At 28.8% G+C, this 22,659-nt stretch overlaps 2 protein-coding genes across 5 annotated transcripts in view; one reads left to right on the forward strand and one right to left on the reverse strand.

Annotated features, from left to right (window-relative positions):
- On the forward strand, window positions 1-13,212 carry LOC107454733 (reticulon-4-interacting protein 1, mitochondrial). 3 transcript variants are annotated; one of them, XM_016072010.3, is made up of 11 exons: window positions 1-151; window positions 2,902-3,073; window positions 4,553-4,787; window positions 6,006-6,157; window positions 7,324-7,392; window positions 7,852-7,976; window positions 8,923-8,971; window positions 9,152-9,288; window positions 9,696-9,879; window positions 12,778-12,870; window positions 12,939-13,212. In XM_016072010.3, the coding sequence occupies exons 3-11, from the start codon at window positions 4,556-4,558 to the stop codon at window positions 13,077-13,079; spliced, it is 1,182 nt and encodes a 393-aa protein (XP_015927496.1). In that variant the 5' UTR covers window positions 1-151; window positions 2,902-3,073; window positions 4,553-4,555; the 3' UTR covers window positions 13,080-13,212. The 3 variants fall into 3 exon arrangements, with proteins under 3 accessions (XP_015927496.1, XP_015927497.1, XP_015927498.1); XM_016072011.3 differs by having other exon boundaries at window positions 67-126; XM_016072012.4 differs by having other exon boundaries at window positions 99-270.
- Window positions 13,077-22,659, reverse strand: part of LOC107454737 (protein FAM76A) — a 21,498-nt gene continuing 11,915 nt past the window's right edge. For both annotated transcript variants that reach the window (XM_016072016.3, XM_071180189.1), the window contains 3 exons: window positions 22,002-22,131; window positions 19,101-19,202; window positions 13,077-19,025 (listed from right to left, as the gene is read on the reverse strand). In XM_016072016.3, coding sequence (XP_015927502.1) covers window positions 18,936-19,025; window positions 19,101-19,202; window positions 22,002-22,131 — 322 coding nt within the window. In that variant the 3' untranslated portion in view covers window positions 13,077-18,935. The remainder of the gene's footprint in view (window positions 19,026-19,100; window positions 19,203-22,001; window positions 22,132-22,659) is intronic.

Raw genomic sequence — 22,659 nt, forward strand, 5'->3', positions numbered from 1 at the left:
TACTTTAACTTGAAATTCTCTGCGTTTAAAACTATACAGAAATAAACAGCCAGAAGCATTTAATATAAACAAACGAAATATAAACAAGCATGATTTTTGTTGTTGTGGTTGTTGGATATCGGTTCGGTATTGATTTTTCTCGTTTCGCTTGGTGTGTTAAGTTTCTTTAATAAAATAACAAAAATAAATGTTGAAATTTTCTTGTATACATTTAATGATTTTGACTTTGCTTTATAAGACGTTATAAAGAAAACAAGACGAAGAAAAAAAGTTATATAACTCTAAGTTACATAAGAAGTTTTCTTTGACCTTCTAAAAATTTTCAATGGATATTTTTCATTTTTTAATACTATTTATTGATAATCAATCCTCATTTTATTATAAATTTTACTGAATGGCATTTGATAATTTTTTTTTCTTACTGAAATGTTTATTCAATATGGACTCAAACCCATATTTTCAAAATTTGAAGAATTCCTCACAAATAACTTTTTTTTCTTTATTGCGTATTCGTATTATTTTAATTGTAAACATGGTCTAATCTCATGTTTCAAGGAAGTGATTTTAATCCTGTGATTAAATAAAATACCTAATTTTTTTTATTATTACCTATAGGTGTTTAGGAGTTTTACTCTTTGAGTTGGTCCTTTTTGTGCTGTTTTTTAATTTTCTCCCAGCCTACTTTCCAGAAGAAGCCTGTGAGAAACTAAAAAACAAACGAACTCGAAAGAGTATACCTCAGTATCAGTATAAGAATAAACTCAAAAGGGTATATCTCGTATTCACCCTGCGGGACTCAAAGATTTTTAACATTTTTGCAGGTTTATAATATCTATTTGTCTCCTCAGCAATTGTAGTTAGTGAACAGATATTGATTCAAAAATATCTTCCTGTTGATTATAATTTTGTGCATTTTTTTAATATATGTATTGGATAGAATTCGGTATCTGTACCAAGAAAGTTGCCAAATTTTTTTTACTTTTTAGGGGCAGAAATTATATATATATATATAAAACCCACGGAAGGAGCCAATTTGAAGTGTATAACTCATGGCTAATCGTTGCAAACAATTTCAGTAGAGCGCCGATTATCCGAACTGCTCGGGACCGAACGTGGTTCGGATAATGAAAAGTTCGGATAATTGGAAAGTTGTTTAAAATCTAGTTTAAATGATTATTATTTATGCACTAACTTCCATTCACACTTTTTCCAGGTTTAGGACTGGCAGTACCATCAAAAATAGCTCTGTTTAAAAAAAAATTCAATTTTTAAATATTTTTATTTAATTTTTTTAATTTTTTTTAATCATACTTCAGCTATTTATAATTTTTTTTTGTCAATTGCTGATTTTACCACATTTTTCTTTATTTTCCATTGAAAAAGAAATCCAGCAAAGACTTTTGTTTCAAAGATGCTCTTTTTTGAGCAGCGATATACCTTATTCTTTTTAAATAAATCAACTGAACATCAACATCATTTTGACGTTCTAGCCAATTCATTGCAATATCTAATGAATTGCATGCTTCTATATGAGAAGGTTCACTATCCTAAACTTGATCATCTATTTGTTCCTATTCATCTGTGGAGTTCCGATTTTCTTTCAAAATTTCAGCAAACAATTTCATCATCATTTAAAATTTGAAATTCTAGGACGTTTTCAGTGTCTCGACACCAGCCTTCCATTTCTTCTGCTGCATAACCTGACATCTCTTCAACTGGAAGATCTACTGGCTCAGAAATTTTGAAAAATTGTTAATAAGTCAAAAATTATTCTAAACTTTAAAAAAAAAAATGAATTCAGGCATAGTTCGGATAATTGGACGTTCGGATGATAAGGGTTCGGATAATCGGCGCTCTACTGTATATATATATGTGAGGGAAGTCTTTGCTTCCCCTTCATTAGCCGTATAGTTGATAGTGGTTATATAAATGTTCATTTAGGCCAATATTGAATGAATAAAAACAATAACGTTTCCAGGAAATAATGTACAAATCGTTGAATGTAAATTTAGATTTTATTAAGCATAATTTAAGATTTCGAGTGGCCACATTTTCATCCTAAATAAGAAATCCCTTAAAGGGATGAAATAATAATACTCTCTATTGAGAGATCATAAAGCCAGAACAACATTTCTGACCGTTAGAAAATTGAGACTGGGAGGCCCCCAAAAGGGGTCCCAGCCTCATCAATTTAGAAATTAAAAGTGAATATATTTATTCTCAACGGACAGAGAAAGTATGGGTAGGAGATCCATAATTGGTGGCGATTTATCACCGTATATCATAGCCAAAAACAAAGCCAACTAGCATATCCACATGGGTTTAAAAGAACACCTTGGCGATCACGAGTCGCCAACAAATTTATGTGAATTATTATAACCATGCAACCGAAACATTTAGCCGTTGGAAAATTAGAATCAACAGTTATAAATAGATTTTTGTTCTCGATTAGAGGCGACAGTGAATTAATATGTCTGCATAATAATGAAATAAAAAGAAAGTATCCGTTACATTAATCTGGAAGAGAAGAAATAAATATTTTATGTTCGCTTAAAAAGATTAAGTTTTTGATTTATTTTAAAAATAATTCTATTAATAAAAATAAGCTTAAGTAATGAAGGATATTTTAAAAAGATAGGAAATAAATATGTAATGCCAAATTCTGGCATCACATATATATGTATGTTTTTGCAAGTTTATAAACCCTTTGATGCCTTTGTACCTTTTAAACCCTTTGATGCAGCTTATATCTATATCCAAATTCAATTTGTAGATTAAAATTATTATTTTTTATTTTAGAAATAAGTATCTCTTACTCTTCACAGTAATTACAAAGAACATTTTTCTTCACAATTTGTTTAATAGTTGAAATGCTTATATAGATCTTCATTCTTTTTTCAGAATATTATATTGAATTTGGTACTTACTTGATAAGATGATATTGAAAAGTGTAATTGTAAATGCTTTAGTATTTTTCTGCTAAACAACATTGCTACCTTGCAACATTCTGCTAAACAACATTGCTTTCATTGAAGTATTTTGCTACTAATTGTGGAATTGGAACAGTATTGAAGTAATTTTGATTTTTATTACCTAAAGACTATTATTATTGACTTTTTATCTATTATAACCTATTAAATTATATTTCAATTTACTTGTATTATTTTTTTTATTTTTAAAAGACGCAGTATGTTGGCCTGAATCTATACTTAGGGTTCAGCTTATCAAGTAGAATGGATTTTAAAATTTAACAAAAATCTGTCCATGATGCATAATTAAATTTACAAAAAGCAAATTTTTAGCTATGGCATTAACTGAAACCTTCATAGTCCAAAGCTGTAGTTGTTGCATTAACTTTAAGGGCCTGTAAGCTGAAAATTAATACAGATAAATTTGTATTTAGGAATTTTGATTTGAAATATGAATTTTACGTGACTTGAAAATAAAAAGTGTTTCTATGAATTCATAGATTCTGATATTTAAATTATTGATTCAAAATCTGTTTTAAAAATGACACAAAAAGGTTATAATGGAGAATTATACTTGGTACAAACGGTGCACTGTAAAAAAATTTTCAGGTAAAAGATTATCAATTATTATTGATAAAAGGTCATTGGCTAAAGCAGCTATTGTTCACAAGAAAAATCCATCATTCAGGAATTAGATACTTTAATTTTTAATTGACTATGTGGAGGCCATAAATTCATGAGCTACAAGCTAAGTAAAATCAAAATCGAAGAAGTATTTTACTAAACACAACCTTATAATAAGAATGAATCTTATTTAGCAACTGCCTTTGTTTCAAGATTTGAAAATAAAAAAATTGTTATACCTCCTTTATAAGTAGAGATTTGCTTATGAGGTTCACATCTGAATGATGGTAATGCTTTGGTGTGCTGCTTTATTGTATCGGTGGTTGTTCTTTAGTAGTTCATTTAGATTTATTTAACTTCTCACAAATTTAATATTTAATACGAAATAATGTAATTTAATAGTTTTACGAAAACTGAAATCAGCTTTTTAAAACTGAAATCAGCTTATGAAAACTTTAGTACTATGTAATATTATACAATATTGTGGTGAAATTGATCAGAAATTAGTATCATTAATTTTGACTTAGGTTAAGCTTAAAAGTTGAATTTAGCACCTTAGATTGAGTTCAATATTTCAGCCAGGGATTTGTTAGAAACTTCTTATTATATTGTAAGTGGGACTTACAAAAAATCATAATATTATAAATTAACAAAATGTTTCTTTCTTCTATGTTTCATCATGATTGTTAATTTTAGGATATACTTATTACATGCATTCATACTATCTATAAATTGCGTATTGCAATCAGTATTCATAAATTAAAAGCATTTTTACCGTCAGTCCTGTAACTATTCATAAGTTAATGTAAAAAAAAAAAATGCATAAAACATTTTGCAATAATCTGTACTGATTTAGCTTAGGTAAAGTTTTGTACAAATCTTTTGATATGTTTAGTAGTTATTATCTAAGTTAAATATTTTTGTCTGATCCTCACTTTAAAAAAATTTTTTTTTTGCAGAATATGGTTTTTACTCTATTTTATAAGAGGGGCGCTGGTGTCTCATCTCGATTTGTGTCATCATATTATTCGAAAAGAATGAAAACTATGCAAGCCTGGCAAACATTTGAATATGGAGGTCCTGAAAAATTGCAGTTAAACTCTTCTGCCGAAATACCAGTTATCCGAGATAGTTTAGATTGTTTAATAAAAGTTCATGCTGCAAGCATCAACCCATTGGATGTTGAAATGCTGGGTAAGATAGTATTAATACATTTATATAATGTGGTGGGCCCAAAACTAACAGGGGTCGGTCGGTCAGAGATTATTAAAATTTGACTCAGATTACCATAAAATAATTATCAGTGGTCTCCGGGACTATCAGTCGCATAATTTCTATGCTATAATATGCTACTTTGGTTTTTTGAATTTACATTTTGTAATTTGGTTTGTGTTTCATAATACAAAATGGTATATTTCATTATAATTGAGTTATTATTCATTCTTTGTATTATAATTTTCCTTTTAAATTTATTTTTCTCAAAGAAAAAAAACTTTCAATTCGTTTCTTTTAAGATTCATTTTCTTTAAATTCACCTTATCTTAAATTCACCTTCACTTTTCTTTTCTTAGTTACTGGTTTAACAGCTAAGGAATTACTTGTCTTGATTTGTACCCCATATGTTTTAGTTCAAAATGTTTAGTAAATTAGTTTTTTAGTTCCAAGCAAAGATTATATTTTATTTTTTATTCTATAATCGTCATTAAACAGCCAACCCAATTTTTGGTTGAAATCTTTATTCAGATTGAATTTTGTAACTGTTATTGCCACCACCAAAGCAAAACACAGATAAATATACATCTATCTTTCTTTTATTATTTGCTGAACAAACTTTTAATTTTATTTTAATATTATGTGTGCTTCAACGAAACTGTAAACAAAAACTCTTAATTTTTGAAGGAAAATTTTTTATGCAATAATAAAATTTAACTTCCGGTGAATCTGTTTCATTATCGAACTCTGCACAAATTTCCCTGATCCGAATAATGCAACTGTAATCCAGGTGCCTCACTTTAGTTTTGAAATGTTTACAGATAAAGTGATCCAGTAGATAAGTAATATTTTTAATTAGTTATTTGAACAGGAAATATTACTCCCTCTTTCCCTGGCTGGGCACTATAGAACTTTTTTTTAATTTTTTAACAAAGTAGGGTTATAGGAGAATGATTACGTCATAGAGGCTGACTGAGTCATAGGGGAAGAAGAATTCTAATAATATTATTTTGGAGTCGAATCAAAATTATGATGGATTACGAACATGTTTATTATTTTTTCTAGTATTACGAAACTTTATTTCGAGTTAATAATATGCTTAATGTATGTAAAGTTCCTAAATTATTTTAACAATAAATGTATGCTGATTTTAATTTTTTTTAAAATTAAGGGTAATAAGTATTATTTTTTTCTTTTTAGCTGGATATGGTGACACTTCTTTTAACTTTATGCGTCAGCTTAGTAAGTGTTCTTTAAATGCTCCGAGATTTCCTTTGGTACTCGGTCGTGACTTTTCAGGAACAGTTGTTCATGTAGGCAAGAGAGTCAAAAGTGTTAAAATAGGAGATGAGGTACAATTTATTTATTGCTTTCTTGATTACATTCCCACAAATTAGTATCAAAACTTAAATGAGCTTTTTTCTTTGTTTGTTTGTGTAAACTAGTGATAATCTGCCTCAATGAGTATAAAATTAGACCAAAGCAAACCTAATTTATTAGAAACGAGTGTTAATATTCTAGTCAAAGTTAACATGTTTTGACTGCTTAAAACAAGATGCCCATTTTTAAGACTTGAATGATGAAAATAGAATAGAAAAAAAAGAAGAAAAGAAAAGGCATATTTGAAAACAAAAATGAAAATAATGGGGAGAAACAAACCCCCCCCCCAAAAAAAAAAGTAGCTGGAGGGGAAATAGGGGCAAACCAGGGCAAGATTTTCTGTCGAAAATGCAGGAGAAAAGTGGAATTGATGCCAATAACTAGGGTATCGAAATTTATATGAATGAAACAAAATGAAGCGCATTCAAATGAGCTAATGTTTCAGGGCAGAATTTTGGTTTTATTAAAGTAAAATTTATCTTAACGGTGTCAAAGATTTATTGAACTCTTGATGAAAGATATATCTCTCTTGTTCCCTTATTCTAAATTTTAAAAGAAGTCTGATTTGCCCTATATAGTCAGGTTGTGTTGGCAACGTATGCAATAAATGTCCCAGTGATTATGAATCAGCCATAGATCTTAATTACCATCTACAGAAGAAAGGATGCTATTGATTATTGGGATAAAGAACAAAATTAATTGGCTTCATTAAAGTTGCTATAATATTTTATTATTATTTTGTATTAAGCATATTTCTATATACTGTAAGAACAAGTTATTTAATGTATTAATTGTAGGAGTATTTGTAAGGACATTATTTATATATCTTTATATTGGATATAATTGGTTTGGACACATTTATAGTTGGTTAAACACTGGTGTTAATAGTTTGAATCATATTTTAGTGATTATTGATTTCTTAAAACTGAATATAGTGTTAACCTTTGATTAGATTAAACAATGACAGGATGGATATTATTCGATTTTATAGCTATAAAAATACCATTCCAGTCGTTTAAAATTTTCAATGAAATATTTATAATTTTTCAATGAAATATAATTTTTTATGCATATTATTACATAATGAAATTTTCTTGTAATTGATTCTATAATTTATTTCCTGACTTTTTTATTCTAGGTTTGGGGTGCCCTTAGCCCTTGGGCAAATGGCTCTTTTGCTGAATATATGTTAGCACCTGTCTGTTATGTATGAATCTTATTTTAACATATTTTATTTATCTATATTTTAATTTATAAAATAGTGGTTTATAATTCTATTATTCCTTGAGTATTATTTAAATTTTTAATAATATGGATTGTTTTTATTCTATTGTAATTGTATTATTTACCTGCATTGTATTATTTACCTTTTAGATATGATTTTTTCCCTCGTTGTTAGTTAATTGAGACTAAGTAACCTTTGTTATATGTAAGATATTAAGCATTTATAAAGCTTTTCTAATAATTTTAATTTTATCTAATCTTTTGATTAAAAAGTATTTACAATTTAAGTATCAATTTTTTGCATTATTTATTATACTTGTATAATGCATATTATATATTGAATACATTGTATTTCATTTGATGTTACAGCTAATACTAATATTTAATTCACATTATGAATTTGTTTTATTCACATTAACCAGTCAGTTTTAATTTCTTTTAGATATCTAAAAAACCTAATTCATTGAATCATCCTGACGCATCTTCATTTCCATATGCTGCATTAACAGCTTGGTCTGCTCTTCGCATATTTGGAGGACTTTGTGAAAAATCATCTTATGGAAAAAGGTAGTTATATTTCACAATTATTTCCTGCAGACACTTGGACTTTCTTCTCACAAAATTATATAATTTTGTTAGGTAGCTTGAATTTTTATCCAATACTTAATATTCATTCACAATACTTAATAATCATTAGTTACTACTCAGGGGTCTGTGAAGGCCAAATTTACTACCATTTAACGGTACCTTCACAAATTCAACTTTAGGAAAAATGGTAGTGTCACAAAATACTTTTTCTTAAAATTTTATTTTTGTATCCCGTAATAAACGATAAAGCCATATTTTTGTGTTGATTTTTTAATATAAATTTTAATTTTCACAAATTATGTCTAAATTTTCACAAAATAGGTATCTCTCAGAAAAACCTAGACAGACCCTTGCTACTAATTAATCACAATGTTAAAAATTATTTTTAAAAAATATTACGTCATAAACAATATTGGTGGTCTGCTCGAAATTTAACGTTTTAACTCTTGTCATCCATAATTTGTCAGCTACTTATTCTGAAATACAAGAGTTCACTTATTTATCTCCTATGAGATATTCTTTTCATTTAATGTATCATGTAGTTTTGTTCAATGTATCATACAGTTTTGCTCAACGTATCATAAAGCCAATCAAGTATTCAGCCAATATCGAGCATATATAGAATTGTCCATTTTACCCCATAGTTGACACCCACTTTTCAATTAATATCTACGCTATATAGAATATTTATTAGCCAATGTTTAAAGCCATTTTAGAACCAATATTAAAAAATCTAAGCATTCCAATATTGATCCCTTGGTGCATGCTGTTATAGGACCTATATTTAGCGAAAGTAAAATTGTTGTTAGGGATGAGATACTATGCTACTCTTAATACCTAAGATATGCCTACCTTTTCTTTAGTTTTTACCATAAATTTAGTAAAACACAGTCTATTATTTTACTATATTAGTAATATTTTATAGAGTTCTTGTTATTGGAGCATCTGGAGGTGTTGGCACTATTAGTGTTCAGGTAAATATTATCTAATTTTTTTATTAAAGATTTATACGTTATTGCTTTATGAACTGAAATTTAAGTTAGATATTTCCAGTAAACTATTTCTTATTTTCAATAACTGTTAACTTTATACACTATAATTTTTTTTTTAAATATCCAATAAAATTTAAAAAAAATATTGTGACCTCTTTACAGTTATTAAAATCTTGGGGTGCTGATGTAACAGCTATTTGTAGCAGTGATGCAACAGAAATGTTATATAACCTAGGTGCTGATACAGTCTTAGATTATCAGAGTCCAGAATTTAAAATGAGTCTCAAGGAAATGAAAAAGTAAGTTTTGTTGAAATAAAAATCAATTATTGAAAAAAAAATAATGAAAATCTGAATAATTTTATTAATTCCTCTTTGGACCTTTATAGTTTATTGTAGTATTCCCTTTTTTCCAACTTGTATGTATGGCGCCTTTTATTTTTTAGGAAGACTGCTTTAAATTGAAAAATATTGGAAGGTTCTGTGACAAAGTAAAATTATGATAAAATTATTAATTATTGAAAAAAGAAATTGAATTGAATTTTGAAAGTCTGTGGGATAAAAAAAAGTATGAAAACAGAACTAATTCCCACTTTATTTTATTTCACCCAAATAATTTCTTGTTCTAATTTTTTAAACAAAACTTTTTGAGTGCCTTGTATTGTATTTATTTTATTTAGGAACTTAAATTGAAGTTTATATTTCAGATTTGATTTAATATTAGATAATGTTGGAAAAGAATATCCTGGGTTGTGTATGGATTTGCTAAATAATTGGAGAAACAGTAAATATGTTACTCTTGTTTCACCTTTATTGAAGAACACAGATGATCAAGGTTTGTTTATAGGTACATTTCTATCCGGTGTTCAGGCTGGCTTAGATACTGCCATGGTAAGTCAAAGTCTTTCTTATTCAAAATAAATAGCAAACATATGAAAACATATTTTTCTGATTTTAATACTTAGGTAAACTCAGTAGTCGAAACTAATGTTGTCGTTACTTTTTTCGTAGTATGTAGTTTAAATGTGATATTTCTTTTCAAAGAAGTTATGTAATGAGAAGTGCAATAAAAAACCCACACTCGTTAGTAGCAATTTCTGGATACTACTTTTATTTTAGTTTAGTAAAGAAACAAGGTGCAAATAATAACCAAGCAAATATGATTGCTACAAATCTTATCTCTCTGCACAAGGATTTACTAGAGGAGCAAGTTATAGCAGTCACAATAAGAATGTCCCTAATACACATTAGTTATTGGAAATAGAACAACTTTAAACATTTGACGAAATTATGAATATTTTGTTACATTTCTTCAATTAAATTAAAAAAAGGCATAAAAAGATGAAGATTAATAAAATAAAATTTTTAAAAAAATGTTAAAAATAATAAATAAGCTTATATAAAGTTATAATAATGAATAAGCTAAGATTGTAGGGTATTACGAAAATGAATTTAATATTCTCAACACTAATAATCAGCAGAAAAAGTTTTCTCAGATTACTGCTGAATAATATGCGAAACAAGTTAAGTAATAGCACCCATAAGAATCAAGATTTAAAAAAAAGGTTAATTTTATTTATTTTAATTAAGTTTATTAGAGATGAGACTTGTTTACTGATAAAAGGTTTCGGGTTCTCATAAAATTCTCACAAATTTTTTAATTGAACTTTTTAAACAGACATTTCGTTCAGTTATTAGATTTAAAAAATGTTAAGTTTCTAAAATATAAATAATCACAGCGATCTGCTACTCTATTTGGTGCTTTTGCTCTGTGAGGCTAACACTGATGCTCAAATGAATTTTATCTAGCTCGGGCGGACAAGGTCTCTAAGTAATCCTGTATATCTTGGTCTCTGGTGGGCTTGGATTAAAATTTCTTGGTCTCGCACCTCAGAAAGCGATCCTGATCTAGTCTCCAGAGTTTACCTTCAGCTAATAGTTTAATTTCACAAAATGAGATGCAATTGTTAGGAATCTATGTTAAAGTTGAGTTAAAATCACATTCAAATTCCCAACTAGCCCTTATAAAATGTTGAGACCATTTCCACACTGAATTAAATAGTCTCATCGATATTTTACAAGCAAATAACAAAAAGACTGTGTTAAGAACAAATCTCATTTATTCTATGTGTTATTTTGGGAAGAAAAATTTTGAATTCATTAAAAATTTGCCTGATAACCTGTCAGTCACATTGTCTGCCCTTGTAACATATTACTTTATTTTTTAAAGTTTTCAAATCTAGCAATTATGTATAAAGTGTAAAATTTTTAATAATTATTATTACCCAATCATTAAGTTTGTTCATTCAATTTTTAATTTGCTGTTTTTTATACTAGGCCTAGTTCTTGAAATTAGAACACTTTTTAGGTTCATATCAGTTTATTTGGCACTAAAGATAGATTGCATTATGTTCATATTAGGACACATTTTTTCACAAGCATATATCACATTGATCCGAAACTGACAGTCTACATCTCAATACATTAGCCATCTATGTACTAAGGGATTTTGTATCATCCTAAATAGTTGCACTTCTAATTATAGATTTAAATTATCCTTTGCTATAATCATGCATCATTGCTTAATCAACCTAGATTTCTGGATATCGTTTTATATTTTAAAATTATTCAGTTAATGTTCTTTCTGAAACTGCATTCTACCTAAGGTTCTTGTCCTACCCTTTCCCACACTTCTAATAGTCTTACAACTTTTTCTTTGTTGCAACTCGCTATTAATTTTTATTTTGGGCTTCCATCTCTCATTCTATGTATTATCACTGAGTTCTTCATCCTAATACTGAAACTATAGTATGTTTATGTGAAGCTCGTATTACGAGTTCATGCTTTGTCAGTGAAGCAATTAGATGATTATAAATATCATTTTACTAAATTCAACACACTAAAGTTCAGTACAGTACGGAGCAAAATAAAATCAAGACTTATTAAGTTTTGCTTTTTTAATGATCCTTCTTACCATTTTATTTTGTACATAAAAGATGTTATAAGGAAATTAAACAACTGAATATAATTACTCAATACAAACCAACTTTGTTTAAAAATATACCTTATTTTAAAAATTTGATTTGAATGGAGAAAGAGTTGAAAGACAAGAAAGAGATGGAAAGAATTTTTAATAAGTGTGGGTATTTATGACACTTGAAAACTGTTGAAAGAACAGAGCTGCAATTTTTTGTATGAAAAACTGTAAAAAAAAATAACGAAGCTTAAAGAAGACTGGGGATCTGGAAAACCTCATTTTCCCAGCAAATGACGAAAGAGCAGAATATCATGCTTAGCACAAAAAAATAAATAAATTATAATTGAAGTTCTGAAGAATTTATATAACACAAGTTCCTCCCTATTATGGAAACATTTTACTCCAATGGTTTTCTGCTAAAAAAAACAATGTTAGTTATCACACTTCAAGATGAACCACAAAATTATATAAGGATAATGGCCTGTTTTATCACCTAATCTCAATCATTCAGAGAGTTTGTGAAAGATAATGAAAAATTAACTTAAAAAAAGAAAGAAAGAAGACAGTTACAGATTTGGTAAAAAATATGGGACAAAACAATTTTTGACTCTTAAGTCTCTCGTTGAATCTGTGAAAAGACAGCTTCAAATAGTTATTAATGCTAAAGGAGAAATCTCAACTGATTTATCCGCATAATGTATAAAGACAGGCCATCTTTAAATGCATTCTGATTTCTATTTTTATTTACTTAAATGTAGCATTTTTTGTACTTCAAACTTTTTATTCATAATATTGTGTTTTTATTTTTATAGTCCTTTAAAGATGGAAAATCATTCAGATGGGCTTATTTCATGCCTAATGGTTGTATATTAAAGAAACTGGCACAAATGGTTGATAATAAACAGGTGAGGAATGGATACTAAAGTGTCATAATGAAAAGTCAGTAGCTAATACTAATTTTTTTCTTTTCTAGATAAACCCTGTAATTGAGAAAGTATATCCATTTGAAGAAGTTCCTCATGCCTTTGAAAAAGCAGTAAAAGGCCATGCAAGAGGAAAAACAGTAATAAACTTTACAGCAGAGCAAGATAAAAATCAAGAAAAACACAACTGAAAACAAAATTTGTAAATTTTATTTATTAAAAAAAGTCATTGTACATATTTATCAGCTTTAGAAAAATGGTTTGCTGATAGTTTACTAATGAAACATCTATATATGATCAATAAAATATCTTAGTATAATTTAACCTATGTACCATAGTTTAAATAAGAAATTTCTTTCTTGCTAATTGATGACGGCAATCACAACAAAATGAGGTATGTTTGATTGAGACATTAATTAGATAATGAAAACAATCTTCAAACAGTTCATTCAATCTCGCAGTATCATCAATCAACAAAAATTATACTTTGAACAAAACTGATACAAAAAGCACTTAATACATTGTTTAATTTCCAGAGACACTGTAAATATCACAAAAGTATAAACAATGAGCCAATAAAAGATTCATCTTTTAGACATATACTTTTTTGTAATAGAACTAAGAGTAAGAACTATGAATTTCAAATATGTTTACTATTATACTGCCAAGAAGAATAACTTAATATTTTCGTACATGATCAAACTATCAACCCCAAATAATGCAGCCATTTTATTCTTGTAAAAGATAGCAGTAATTTCTTTTCATGTTCACCAACTAACAATATATGACACACTGACATATCTTTTATAGTATTTTTTTACAAAAACAAAACACTAAAATGCGTTATTCAGGTATAGGAGTTTTATTTGACATTCATTAGCCCTACTGAACAACCACAGAGGGAAGTTATATAAATGCACCGCTTATAAAATAGTATATTTATAGTTTTCATGCAATCTGATAATTTTGTATTTTTTCTGTCGTTTGTGATTGAGGTTCAACTATGCCACATTGAATCATTTCAAACAGTTGTTTCTAAATTAATAAACAAATTAATCAATATGCTAAACCATAAACACAGATTTTGCAAATTGAACTGTTGTGATTAACTATAGCATTTTTAATTTAAGGTTAAACTTGAGATAAAATATAAAGCAAATGATTTAAACATAGATGAGCATAAAAATTATGTAATTTTCTTTTAGAAGAAAATTTGGGAAATTAATGTACAACTAAGATTTTAAATCAAAAACTTTTACTCACACTCAAACCTTTTTTTGAATACACTGACATAATATAAAGAAGTTGAGGCTGAACCACATACAACTGAATATTCAAACAAACAATATGAAGTAATAATTAAAAGAAATAATAGGATACAGCTTGAAGAATTAACCAGTAGAGCAATGAGAACAACATTTCGGAAAACAAAAATTATTTTTAAAGAGGGTTAAATCATCACATGCAGTGCAAATAGAAAATAAATGTTCTCTACAAATTGATCTTAAAGCAGCACAATTCAGATTATAACACAGTTTTACAATAGTGATATAACCTTTTGGTAGCTTTACAAGATATTTTTAAAGTCATAAATGTTGCCTCAAGTCACATAAATGAATTTTTAACAGCAAATAATTGAAACCAATTTAAGAATCTATCAATGCAAAAGAATCATGCAAAAATATTATGTGCCTATTAGAAGATTGAAATGAGGTTTAATATCATTAATGCTTGATTCATGAAATACAGAGAGGCTCTCACTCCAATTTGAAAGACGGTAAAAACAAAACTAGTTAGCAAAAATTAGTTATATAATCTGTTTTTTAGTTACAAGTTTTTGAATAGTATTCCAGTAAAGATAAACAGTATCAAATGGCACATGAACCAGAGTCTGATATACTACGATGAGAAAAAAATTAAAAACTGTTTAAGTAGTGACAAAAAAAGGGGGGGAGATCCTTAGGGTATCTTAAAATTGTGGGTCTTTTATTCATTTAACAGTTTGTACCATACATTGAGCCCTAGATACAGTGTTGCAATGTTTTTGAAACATTGGTAAAAGAAAGCGCGGAAGTGTAAATAAACCGTGGAAAAAATAAATCAACAAATCAAAAATGCAATATAATGACAACACACAAATAAAAGCAAATTTGAATTTTCAATGCTTAATTTTCATAATAATTGATAGTATATTATGTATATTTGCGAATGCATGTAGAAGAGATTTAAGTTTAATTGAAGGGCTTCAGGCAATATAGTGATAAATCACATTTTCTCAAAGGCTTTTACACGGTCAGACCTCAAAATAGGGTCACTTTTCCAAAGTCCCGGCTCACGGAATTCTTTGTTACAGATTATCGAATATAAGGTCATTTTAATCTAAGGCGAGGGGAGCTCTTTTCTAACAAAAGCCTATTTAACATCCTTACAAGGCAATGACCTCTCTCGAGTTCTAGGAAAATGTTGCAGCCAAGAAACACACCTGGAGAGTTTCCACTCCCCAGTTCACAAAGAATTTCCCCCTGCCTTCGTTGCCAGTAATTGCTCGTCCCTGTCCACACTTCCAGGGAGGAGGGGGGGGGCTTTCGTCGTTCGGACGGGAACAAAGGACAAGTTTTCCCATCATGTCACATGACCATTTGCTGACCAGACCAGAGGAAAGAATTTCATTCGAACCTCTCTCATCGTGTCATCATGTTGACAAAGAGAAAGACGTTGACTCAATCAGAGAAAGAAAAAAATTGCTGAAGATATGGAAAATTCAAATTTATCGAAAGGGCGTTTTGCCGAAGAACGTGGCATACCATGCAACACCTTAAACAATATTCTGTCGCAATGGAAATAGGAGAAAAAAAAAAGGATGCGTTTCCCCTTATGAGAAAATTGAAGAAGCCATTCTCCAATGGATAAAAATGGCTAGAGTACAAAATGTGCCGATATCATGATCAGTACTGAATGAAGAATTAAAAAATTCTACATGTTTTTGTTAACCTTAAACTTTTTAAATATCTTTAACTTAACAAATCCTGGTCACAGCACCAATTTTGTACAGTGCGTACAATGGTGCTTAGATTATTGATTAACTTGACCATTTTNAAAAAAAAAAAAAAAAAAACAGGCAGTTTCTGAAGCGGCGGAAAGTTGTTTTCATAGCAGATAATTGCACAGCTTATACCAACATCCCACAGTTAGCCTCAATTGAGCTTGTTTTCTTGCCACCCAATGTAAACACCGTTCTCTAACCATTGGATCAAAGAGTTATTCAAAACCTAAAAGTGAACTATCGTAAGCTCCTCCAGAATGACTTTATCGCTGCCATCGACCAAAAAAAGGAGTTTCACGTTACCGTCTTGGATGCCGTTTCTATGTGTACAAAAGTTGGAACACGGTGTTCATCACATGCATAGCAAATTGTTTTCATCATGCTGGTTTTGTGAGTTCTCTGAATGTCGTGGATGACGAAACCGAAGAAGACAACATTCCCCTATCTGTTCTGATGGAAGATCTGAAAAATCGAGGCCATGCCATTGAAAGGGAGGCTGAATATGGTTTGATTGATAAGGAATTGAAATTATTTTACAAACCATGAGGGAGCTGAGAAACATTTTGAGAAGTTACACAATCTAGAAAACATTGTTCGAAAAATGAAACGAAAAACGAGACAGAAATGCATAAACGATTATTTTAAATAAGGTAAGATGTAATGTATGTATGTACACTTTGAGAAAATTTGTAATTGCTTTCTTTCATTCTTTACTAATTCTGTAAAAATTTATTGACTTAAATATTTAATTTATGGCTGATTGGACCATTGAAGGACCATTTTTAAAAAATCATGTATACTTTTTATGTGCTTAGTTACAAACCGCAAATGAATCGGTTAAAAGGTAAACCTGCTTATAAGGTCACTTTTGCGATGCCTCTTAGGGTGACCTTATATCGAGGTCTGACTGTAGTTGCTTAACAATATACTGCTCCCGGCCCATAAATTACAATGAAGGTTATTAACAAAATTTACATATAATCATTGATTATGTGTTGGACAAAACATTTAATTTAAATAGACACCACAGATTAAGGCATTAAAAACCGCTAACACCTACAAAAATAAATTTTCTTTACTAGCAGAAACATATATGCAAATAAAAATGATATGAAAAGAATAAAAACATTCACATTAACAAATTCATTCAAAAAATTTGAAAATGCTTTATATTCCAGTTGTATCAATCATAAATTACAACAAAAATTATTTACACATAAAATAAATTATCATTACAGCATGATAAATAACACATAAATAACAAAATCTCAAAATTTTTTGAAGAACTAACTTATGAATTATGATTTATAAACACCATTCAAGATTTTTACTTTTATATTGTCCAATGGGCAAAATTCTCTTAATTTATTAATGGTAATACCTAAATACTTTTATATTTAATTCCTAAATTTTGTTTTTGAATGCCAAGCCTTAAAATATTATTTGAAAGCTTTAGATCTGTTTGTTTAAAGTGAAAATAAATATTCTCTGAACCAGTTAACCTGCTCCTCTTACTTATTTTGTTCTCTTTCTCTTAATAGGCAAGTCTAGTTTTCTAAAATTTGCAGAGTGCTCTTTTGAAATAAAAATAAATTCCACATTTTCAATATCTTTTTCTTAATTTTTAAACATTCAAGGTTTCACTCCTTTAACTCTTTACCATCAATAAATTTTAGTTAGAAAAGGATTTGAAAATCATCTGATTCAACAAAGGTGCCAAACACAATTTTTTTTAAAAAGTAAGCAATTAAATTGAAGATCATTGAGGATATCTATAAAGTAAAATGCATGGGGGAAAATAATTAAATCTATTGAACAGAAAATTGGCAAAATATTGCTTCCGACATTGCTATATGCTTATTCAGTTTTTTTAAAGATACAATATTGGAATTCTTGAATGGTGATGCTAAGTAACAAAAATAAATCAATACCATAAAATTAAATTTAAGTTACATTTCAAGATTTTTATGATATTAATCCATTTTCTATTCTTAATTTATCATTGTAGATAGAATAATTCCATGTTTGTGTGTGATCCAAAAGCAAGGAAAGAGAAACAGTCGATTTTAAGTTTTCTCTTTGGCTTTCCTTCTCTTAAATTTTTTATTGACACATAAAAATTAAAAACTTTTTGACATGTCCCAACTTTATTCAATAATTAATAATTTTAATGTAATTTGTATCTTAATTAACAATAAGAATACCAACAAAAAAAAAAAGAAATAAATAAAATAAAAAATATATAGTTAGAGCAAAATAATGATACACCAAAAAAAAATTACAAAGCTAATAAATTTATATTATTTAGGTTAAGAAAATAATTATCTCACTTTTTTAAAAATGTAAATTACTAAATTTACAAGCTAAAATACAAAGATAAAATTATTATTTTTTTTAAGTAGAATGCTTAAGTCTTAATAAAAAACAAGGGTTCAAGGAAGACTCAATTTAAATTTATCAACTAGCATCCTTCCTAAACGTAAGCATTTATTTAACATTAAGAAAAAAATATGATGAAAATTCTTTTTTAATGTATATTTTATTTAAAAAAAAATACTAAAGCAACAAATAAACAATCCCTTAAATGATTTAAAATGATAAACGAGAATAAAACTATACCCCATGATTAAAAAATATTTACAAATAGTAATTTGCTTAGAAATATATTAAACAGTCTAAAAGTCGATCATTAAAATCACAAAGAGCTAAAATAAATATTTCAATAATTGCCTATTATACACAAATTTTAATAAATAAAAGTAGCCTTTAAAATGTATTACTAATAGAAAGGATAAAATAAATACATCAGATTTAGGGAACAATACATGTTTTTTTTTTATACATCTAATAGGTGATGAAGAAAATATATTAAAACCATAAAGTACTTAAATAGTGTATTAAAACTTTTATGACTTGATGGCAAACATATGAACATCATGAGGAAATAAGCATATTCATATGATTGAGATATTTTAGTCATATGCTTGAATTATGTACTTTCTCCTCATAAACGGTTGGGACTATCAGTGTCTCTGCCTTTTTTGTTTTTGTTGCCAAGTGTAATAACCTGTTTTTGCAGCACTCTTACTTTAGACTGGAAAATAAAAGGCAAAATAATTTAGAAATGAATAGCAAAAATTAAAAAAGAAACACTGAAACAACACTATACCTGCAAATCTTCTACAAGGTCACCGTGCTGCTTTTGCATAGATTGTATTTTAAGTCGCAATTCCCGTTCTATAATTCCATGTTGCGCTTTTACTTCAGCAGCCTACAAATATTACTTACATGAATAGTTGGTTTAAAAAACTACAAAATACAATCTAGGTAAATCAGTATTATATAAAGGGCAGACAAATCACTAAAAATGTGAAATTGAAAACGAGCTGAACAAAAGATAATGCAGACTTGAACACTAATTTCCTTCTCTAACAATTGTTAAATTTCCAGGAACAGGAAATCAGCCCAGGCAAACCATGGTAGCTCATAGAATAGAACACTTGCTTTCCAATGACATGATTCTAGTTCAAATCCTAGTGATGGCTGGCCAAAACGAATCCTTCTCCCGACTTGCAACGACCACTAACGTAAAATATCCCCAGTGTTAGATGGATCAAAAGTTATAAGCTCCTTGCTGTCAGACTAACTTGGTTTTCCTCCCCATATAACTCGATTTAGGGTAGTACCATCAAAAAAGTCTTCCACGAAGGCTAGTTTGTCACAATGCTTGATAAAGGAGTCTCCCTATCTTTTGGTTTGGGTTTAATTACGAGACTTCCAAATTAAACATACACAGCCGTAAGCCAAAAAATGAGCTAGTTGTTCAATGTAACCATAAAATAAAATTACATTAAGCATAATGACTAAAAGGGCCTGCCCTCGCTCCAAATTTGCTTTGCAGCAATCTTCATCTTTCGCAGAATGCAGAATCTCAACAGTCATACGGCCACAATTTTCGGGGACATGAAGAATTTGAAATACACGGTGGACGCAATTTGGAATGTTCCAGTACTCTCAGCTACTAAGAAACGAACCATCCCTCTATGCTCCCCTCCATCTTTAATTTTGGATAGACACAATTTTCACTACGCTCACTTCCAGAGCAATAAAGAAACAACTGTGTAGTTTGGGTGCTCCTATTAAAGACAAGGCAGTGTTGATATGTATCAACAGTGTTGCCAATTTTGGTAATCAATGCATTTTATGGTCGGCGTTTGGATCTTAATGAACTTAAACTGAATCAGAGGCGCACCAGCCGAGTCTGGAACCCCTACTGTTTAGCCCCACAAGCATGCTTAATACTTCATTTATCGACCCACTGAGGGGATAAAAGGCTGAGCTAAGTTTGCCGGTCCTCCAGGAAATACCATCTCTATTTGCGACCATTTTTGGGAGGCACAGGATTTCTTCCATAAGTTTTGCATTGAAGAAAACCTTCAGGAGAGACATTCAATAACTCTCCCAGCGACCTAACAAAACCTCTGCACCACTCAAATAAGAAAACACGAAAAAATATCAAAACAAAAAAATATTTGTGAAATAAGTAATTAAAATGTGTTCAAAATATTTGTGTGAGGCTTTTACTTAGAGAGATGTTATTGACGACCTCTGAAAGAGATGTATAGCTTCATGTTACAGTCGAAGTGCATTGAAAACGATGTTATCAATGATTTATTTGTTAGAGTAGAAAGTTAAATTAGAAAAAAAAAAGTTTTTTTAGAAAAAACTAAGCATCCTCTTCTCATCTTTCAAAGATAAGGAATTTTTAAGGTATAAAATTAAAAATGCAAACAAACAGTAAAACATAATTGGTAAATTTGGTTTTATCCGTAATTATATCAGTAAGGATAATTTCTATTGAGGCTAAAATTTATTTATCGATCTGGTTTTAATAACGCCAATACAAGTGGCATTTCTGCACCAAGAAAGCTACATTGATTAAAATTGAAATCATATGCGAAAAATTGTCATTCTTCAATAACATTTTAAAGTTAATGGAGGTAACCCCTCTTAGAACAACCAACCATTATTAATTACCATTTTAATGTGGAACAGAGTGGTCACTCCCGAGATGTTTCAATGCATTTACAAGGAACTACTTGCTAAATTTTTCTCTGTCTTTGGTCCTTAACACCTTACTTTTTTTCATATAATTCTAAAGAAGGGTTTAATAACTACTTAACAACAGAAACTTAGATCAAATTTTACTGCTATTATTTTCTTAACTGATATGCTAACTATTTTTTTAAATTAAAAAACAAATTTAATTGGAACGCATTGGAAGCTTACATATCATCTTTCTCACAAACTTTAGTTGTTGATCCATACTTCTTCATTTTATAAAAAATTTACCTAACTTTCGAGCAATGTTTGCACTCTGACAGTTACTTGAAAAGTTTTGAGCCCTTTACTTTATTACAAAATTTTATAACAAACATTCTAAAATTGCTTATTCAAGATCAGAAACAGTTTAGAATTGGATTGATTTTTATAGAGTCTTTCATTTTTAAGGTTAAATTTGAGTGTAAGAAATATGATTCAGAAATTTTAAAAAAAATCGGAAGAACATCTTAATGATACCTTTCTTTACTTTAAGAGAGTAAAAATATATTGTAAACTATTTATTTAAATCATTTAAACAACCCAATTCAAATATATGCATGGAAAATGTAATTTAAGTTTCACAAATACACATCTTTCTGTAGATAAGGACTTCCTTGTACTGAGATATAAAAAACCGTAGCTGAGTACAAGTAAGGATGGAGGAGAATCATCGAGAAGGCCAGAGCCAATCTTGGGCTGCCGTGCCAATGATGATAACATACACATTTAGTACTTTAATGGCTTAATGAAATACAAAAATCATAAAAAAATTTCTAACATACATAACTCATTATTGTTGCTATTTCATACTTACTCTTACACGTTGAAAATTATTCCTCAAAATATGCAATTTAATGTTAAAAAGATACTTGATTTTAATTGAGCTTGAAACTACACTGTAGTAAAAGATATTAATAAATGTATCATTTGGGCTAAGTTAGATACAAGTTATATCTCTTAAGCTTACTTGTTTTTCCCGATGTAGCATTTCTGCATCTTTTAGGGCCAGTTTCTTCTGCAGAGTAGCTATTTCATCTTTTAATTGGTGCATAGCCACAACATGATCACTAGTACTAGACTCCAGTAATGTACTTTCACTAATCAAGAGGAAAATAAAATTATATTTTATATCAAAGAAATTTAATTTTAAAATAAATATTACATTCAGAAAATTAAGATTTGTTATGTATTGATTCAAGAAAAGGACCTTAAAAATTAATATCGGATTCAGGTGGATTTTTCTCTAAAAACCAAACAAGGAATGCTACGTGTTATTCTGCCTACTAAGTTGTTGCTTTAATTAGTCAGATATCGATGACAAGTACGACTATAGATAATTTTTAACTGAAGCTAATTGTCATAACTTCACTGGAAACTTATTTTGTCAAGAAACAGTCTTAAAAAAGCTACAGAAATAATTAAAATTTTAACTTTTATAACATTACATGCCTAGAAAACAGATGAATCAATTTTGACATTATTGAATAGTTTTTCAAAAAATATTCAAAGCTCAGTTCGAATCGCTTATACATTTTTACCACATTCTGAATGAAATAAAATTATTAAAAAAACATTGATAAATTTTACAGATACGAAAAATATATAATTATTTAAGTAATAAAAAG

This window comes from Parasteatoda tepidariorum, chromosome 4 (genome assembly GCF_043381705.1).
Source record: "Parasteatoda tepidariorum isolate YZ-2023 chromosome 4, CAS_Ptep_4.0, whole genome shotgun sequence".
Taxonomy (NCBI): domain Eukaryota; kingdom Metazoa; phylum Arthropoda; class Arachnida; order Araneae; family Theridiidae; genus Parasteatoda; species Parasteatoda tepidariorum.

Coding starts and splice junctions, on each gene's coding strand:
- LOC107454733 (XM_016072010.3), top strand. CDS start 4,556: ATGGTTTTTACTCTATTTTATAAGAGGGGCGCTGGTGTCTCATCTCGA. Junction 9,880..12,777: donor CTGGCTTAGATACTGCCATG/GTAAGTCAAAGT, acceptor TTATTTTTATAG/TCCTTTAAAGATGGAAAATC. Junction 12,871..12,938: donor AAATGGTTGATAATAAACAG/GTGAGGAATGGA, acceptor TTTCTTTTCTAG/ATAAACCCTGTAATTGAGAA.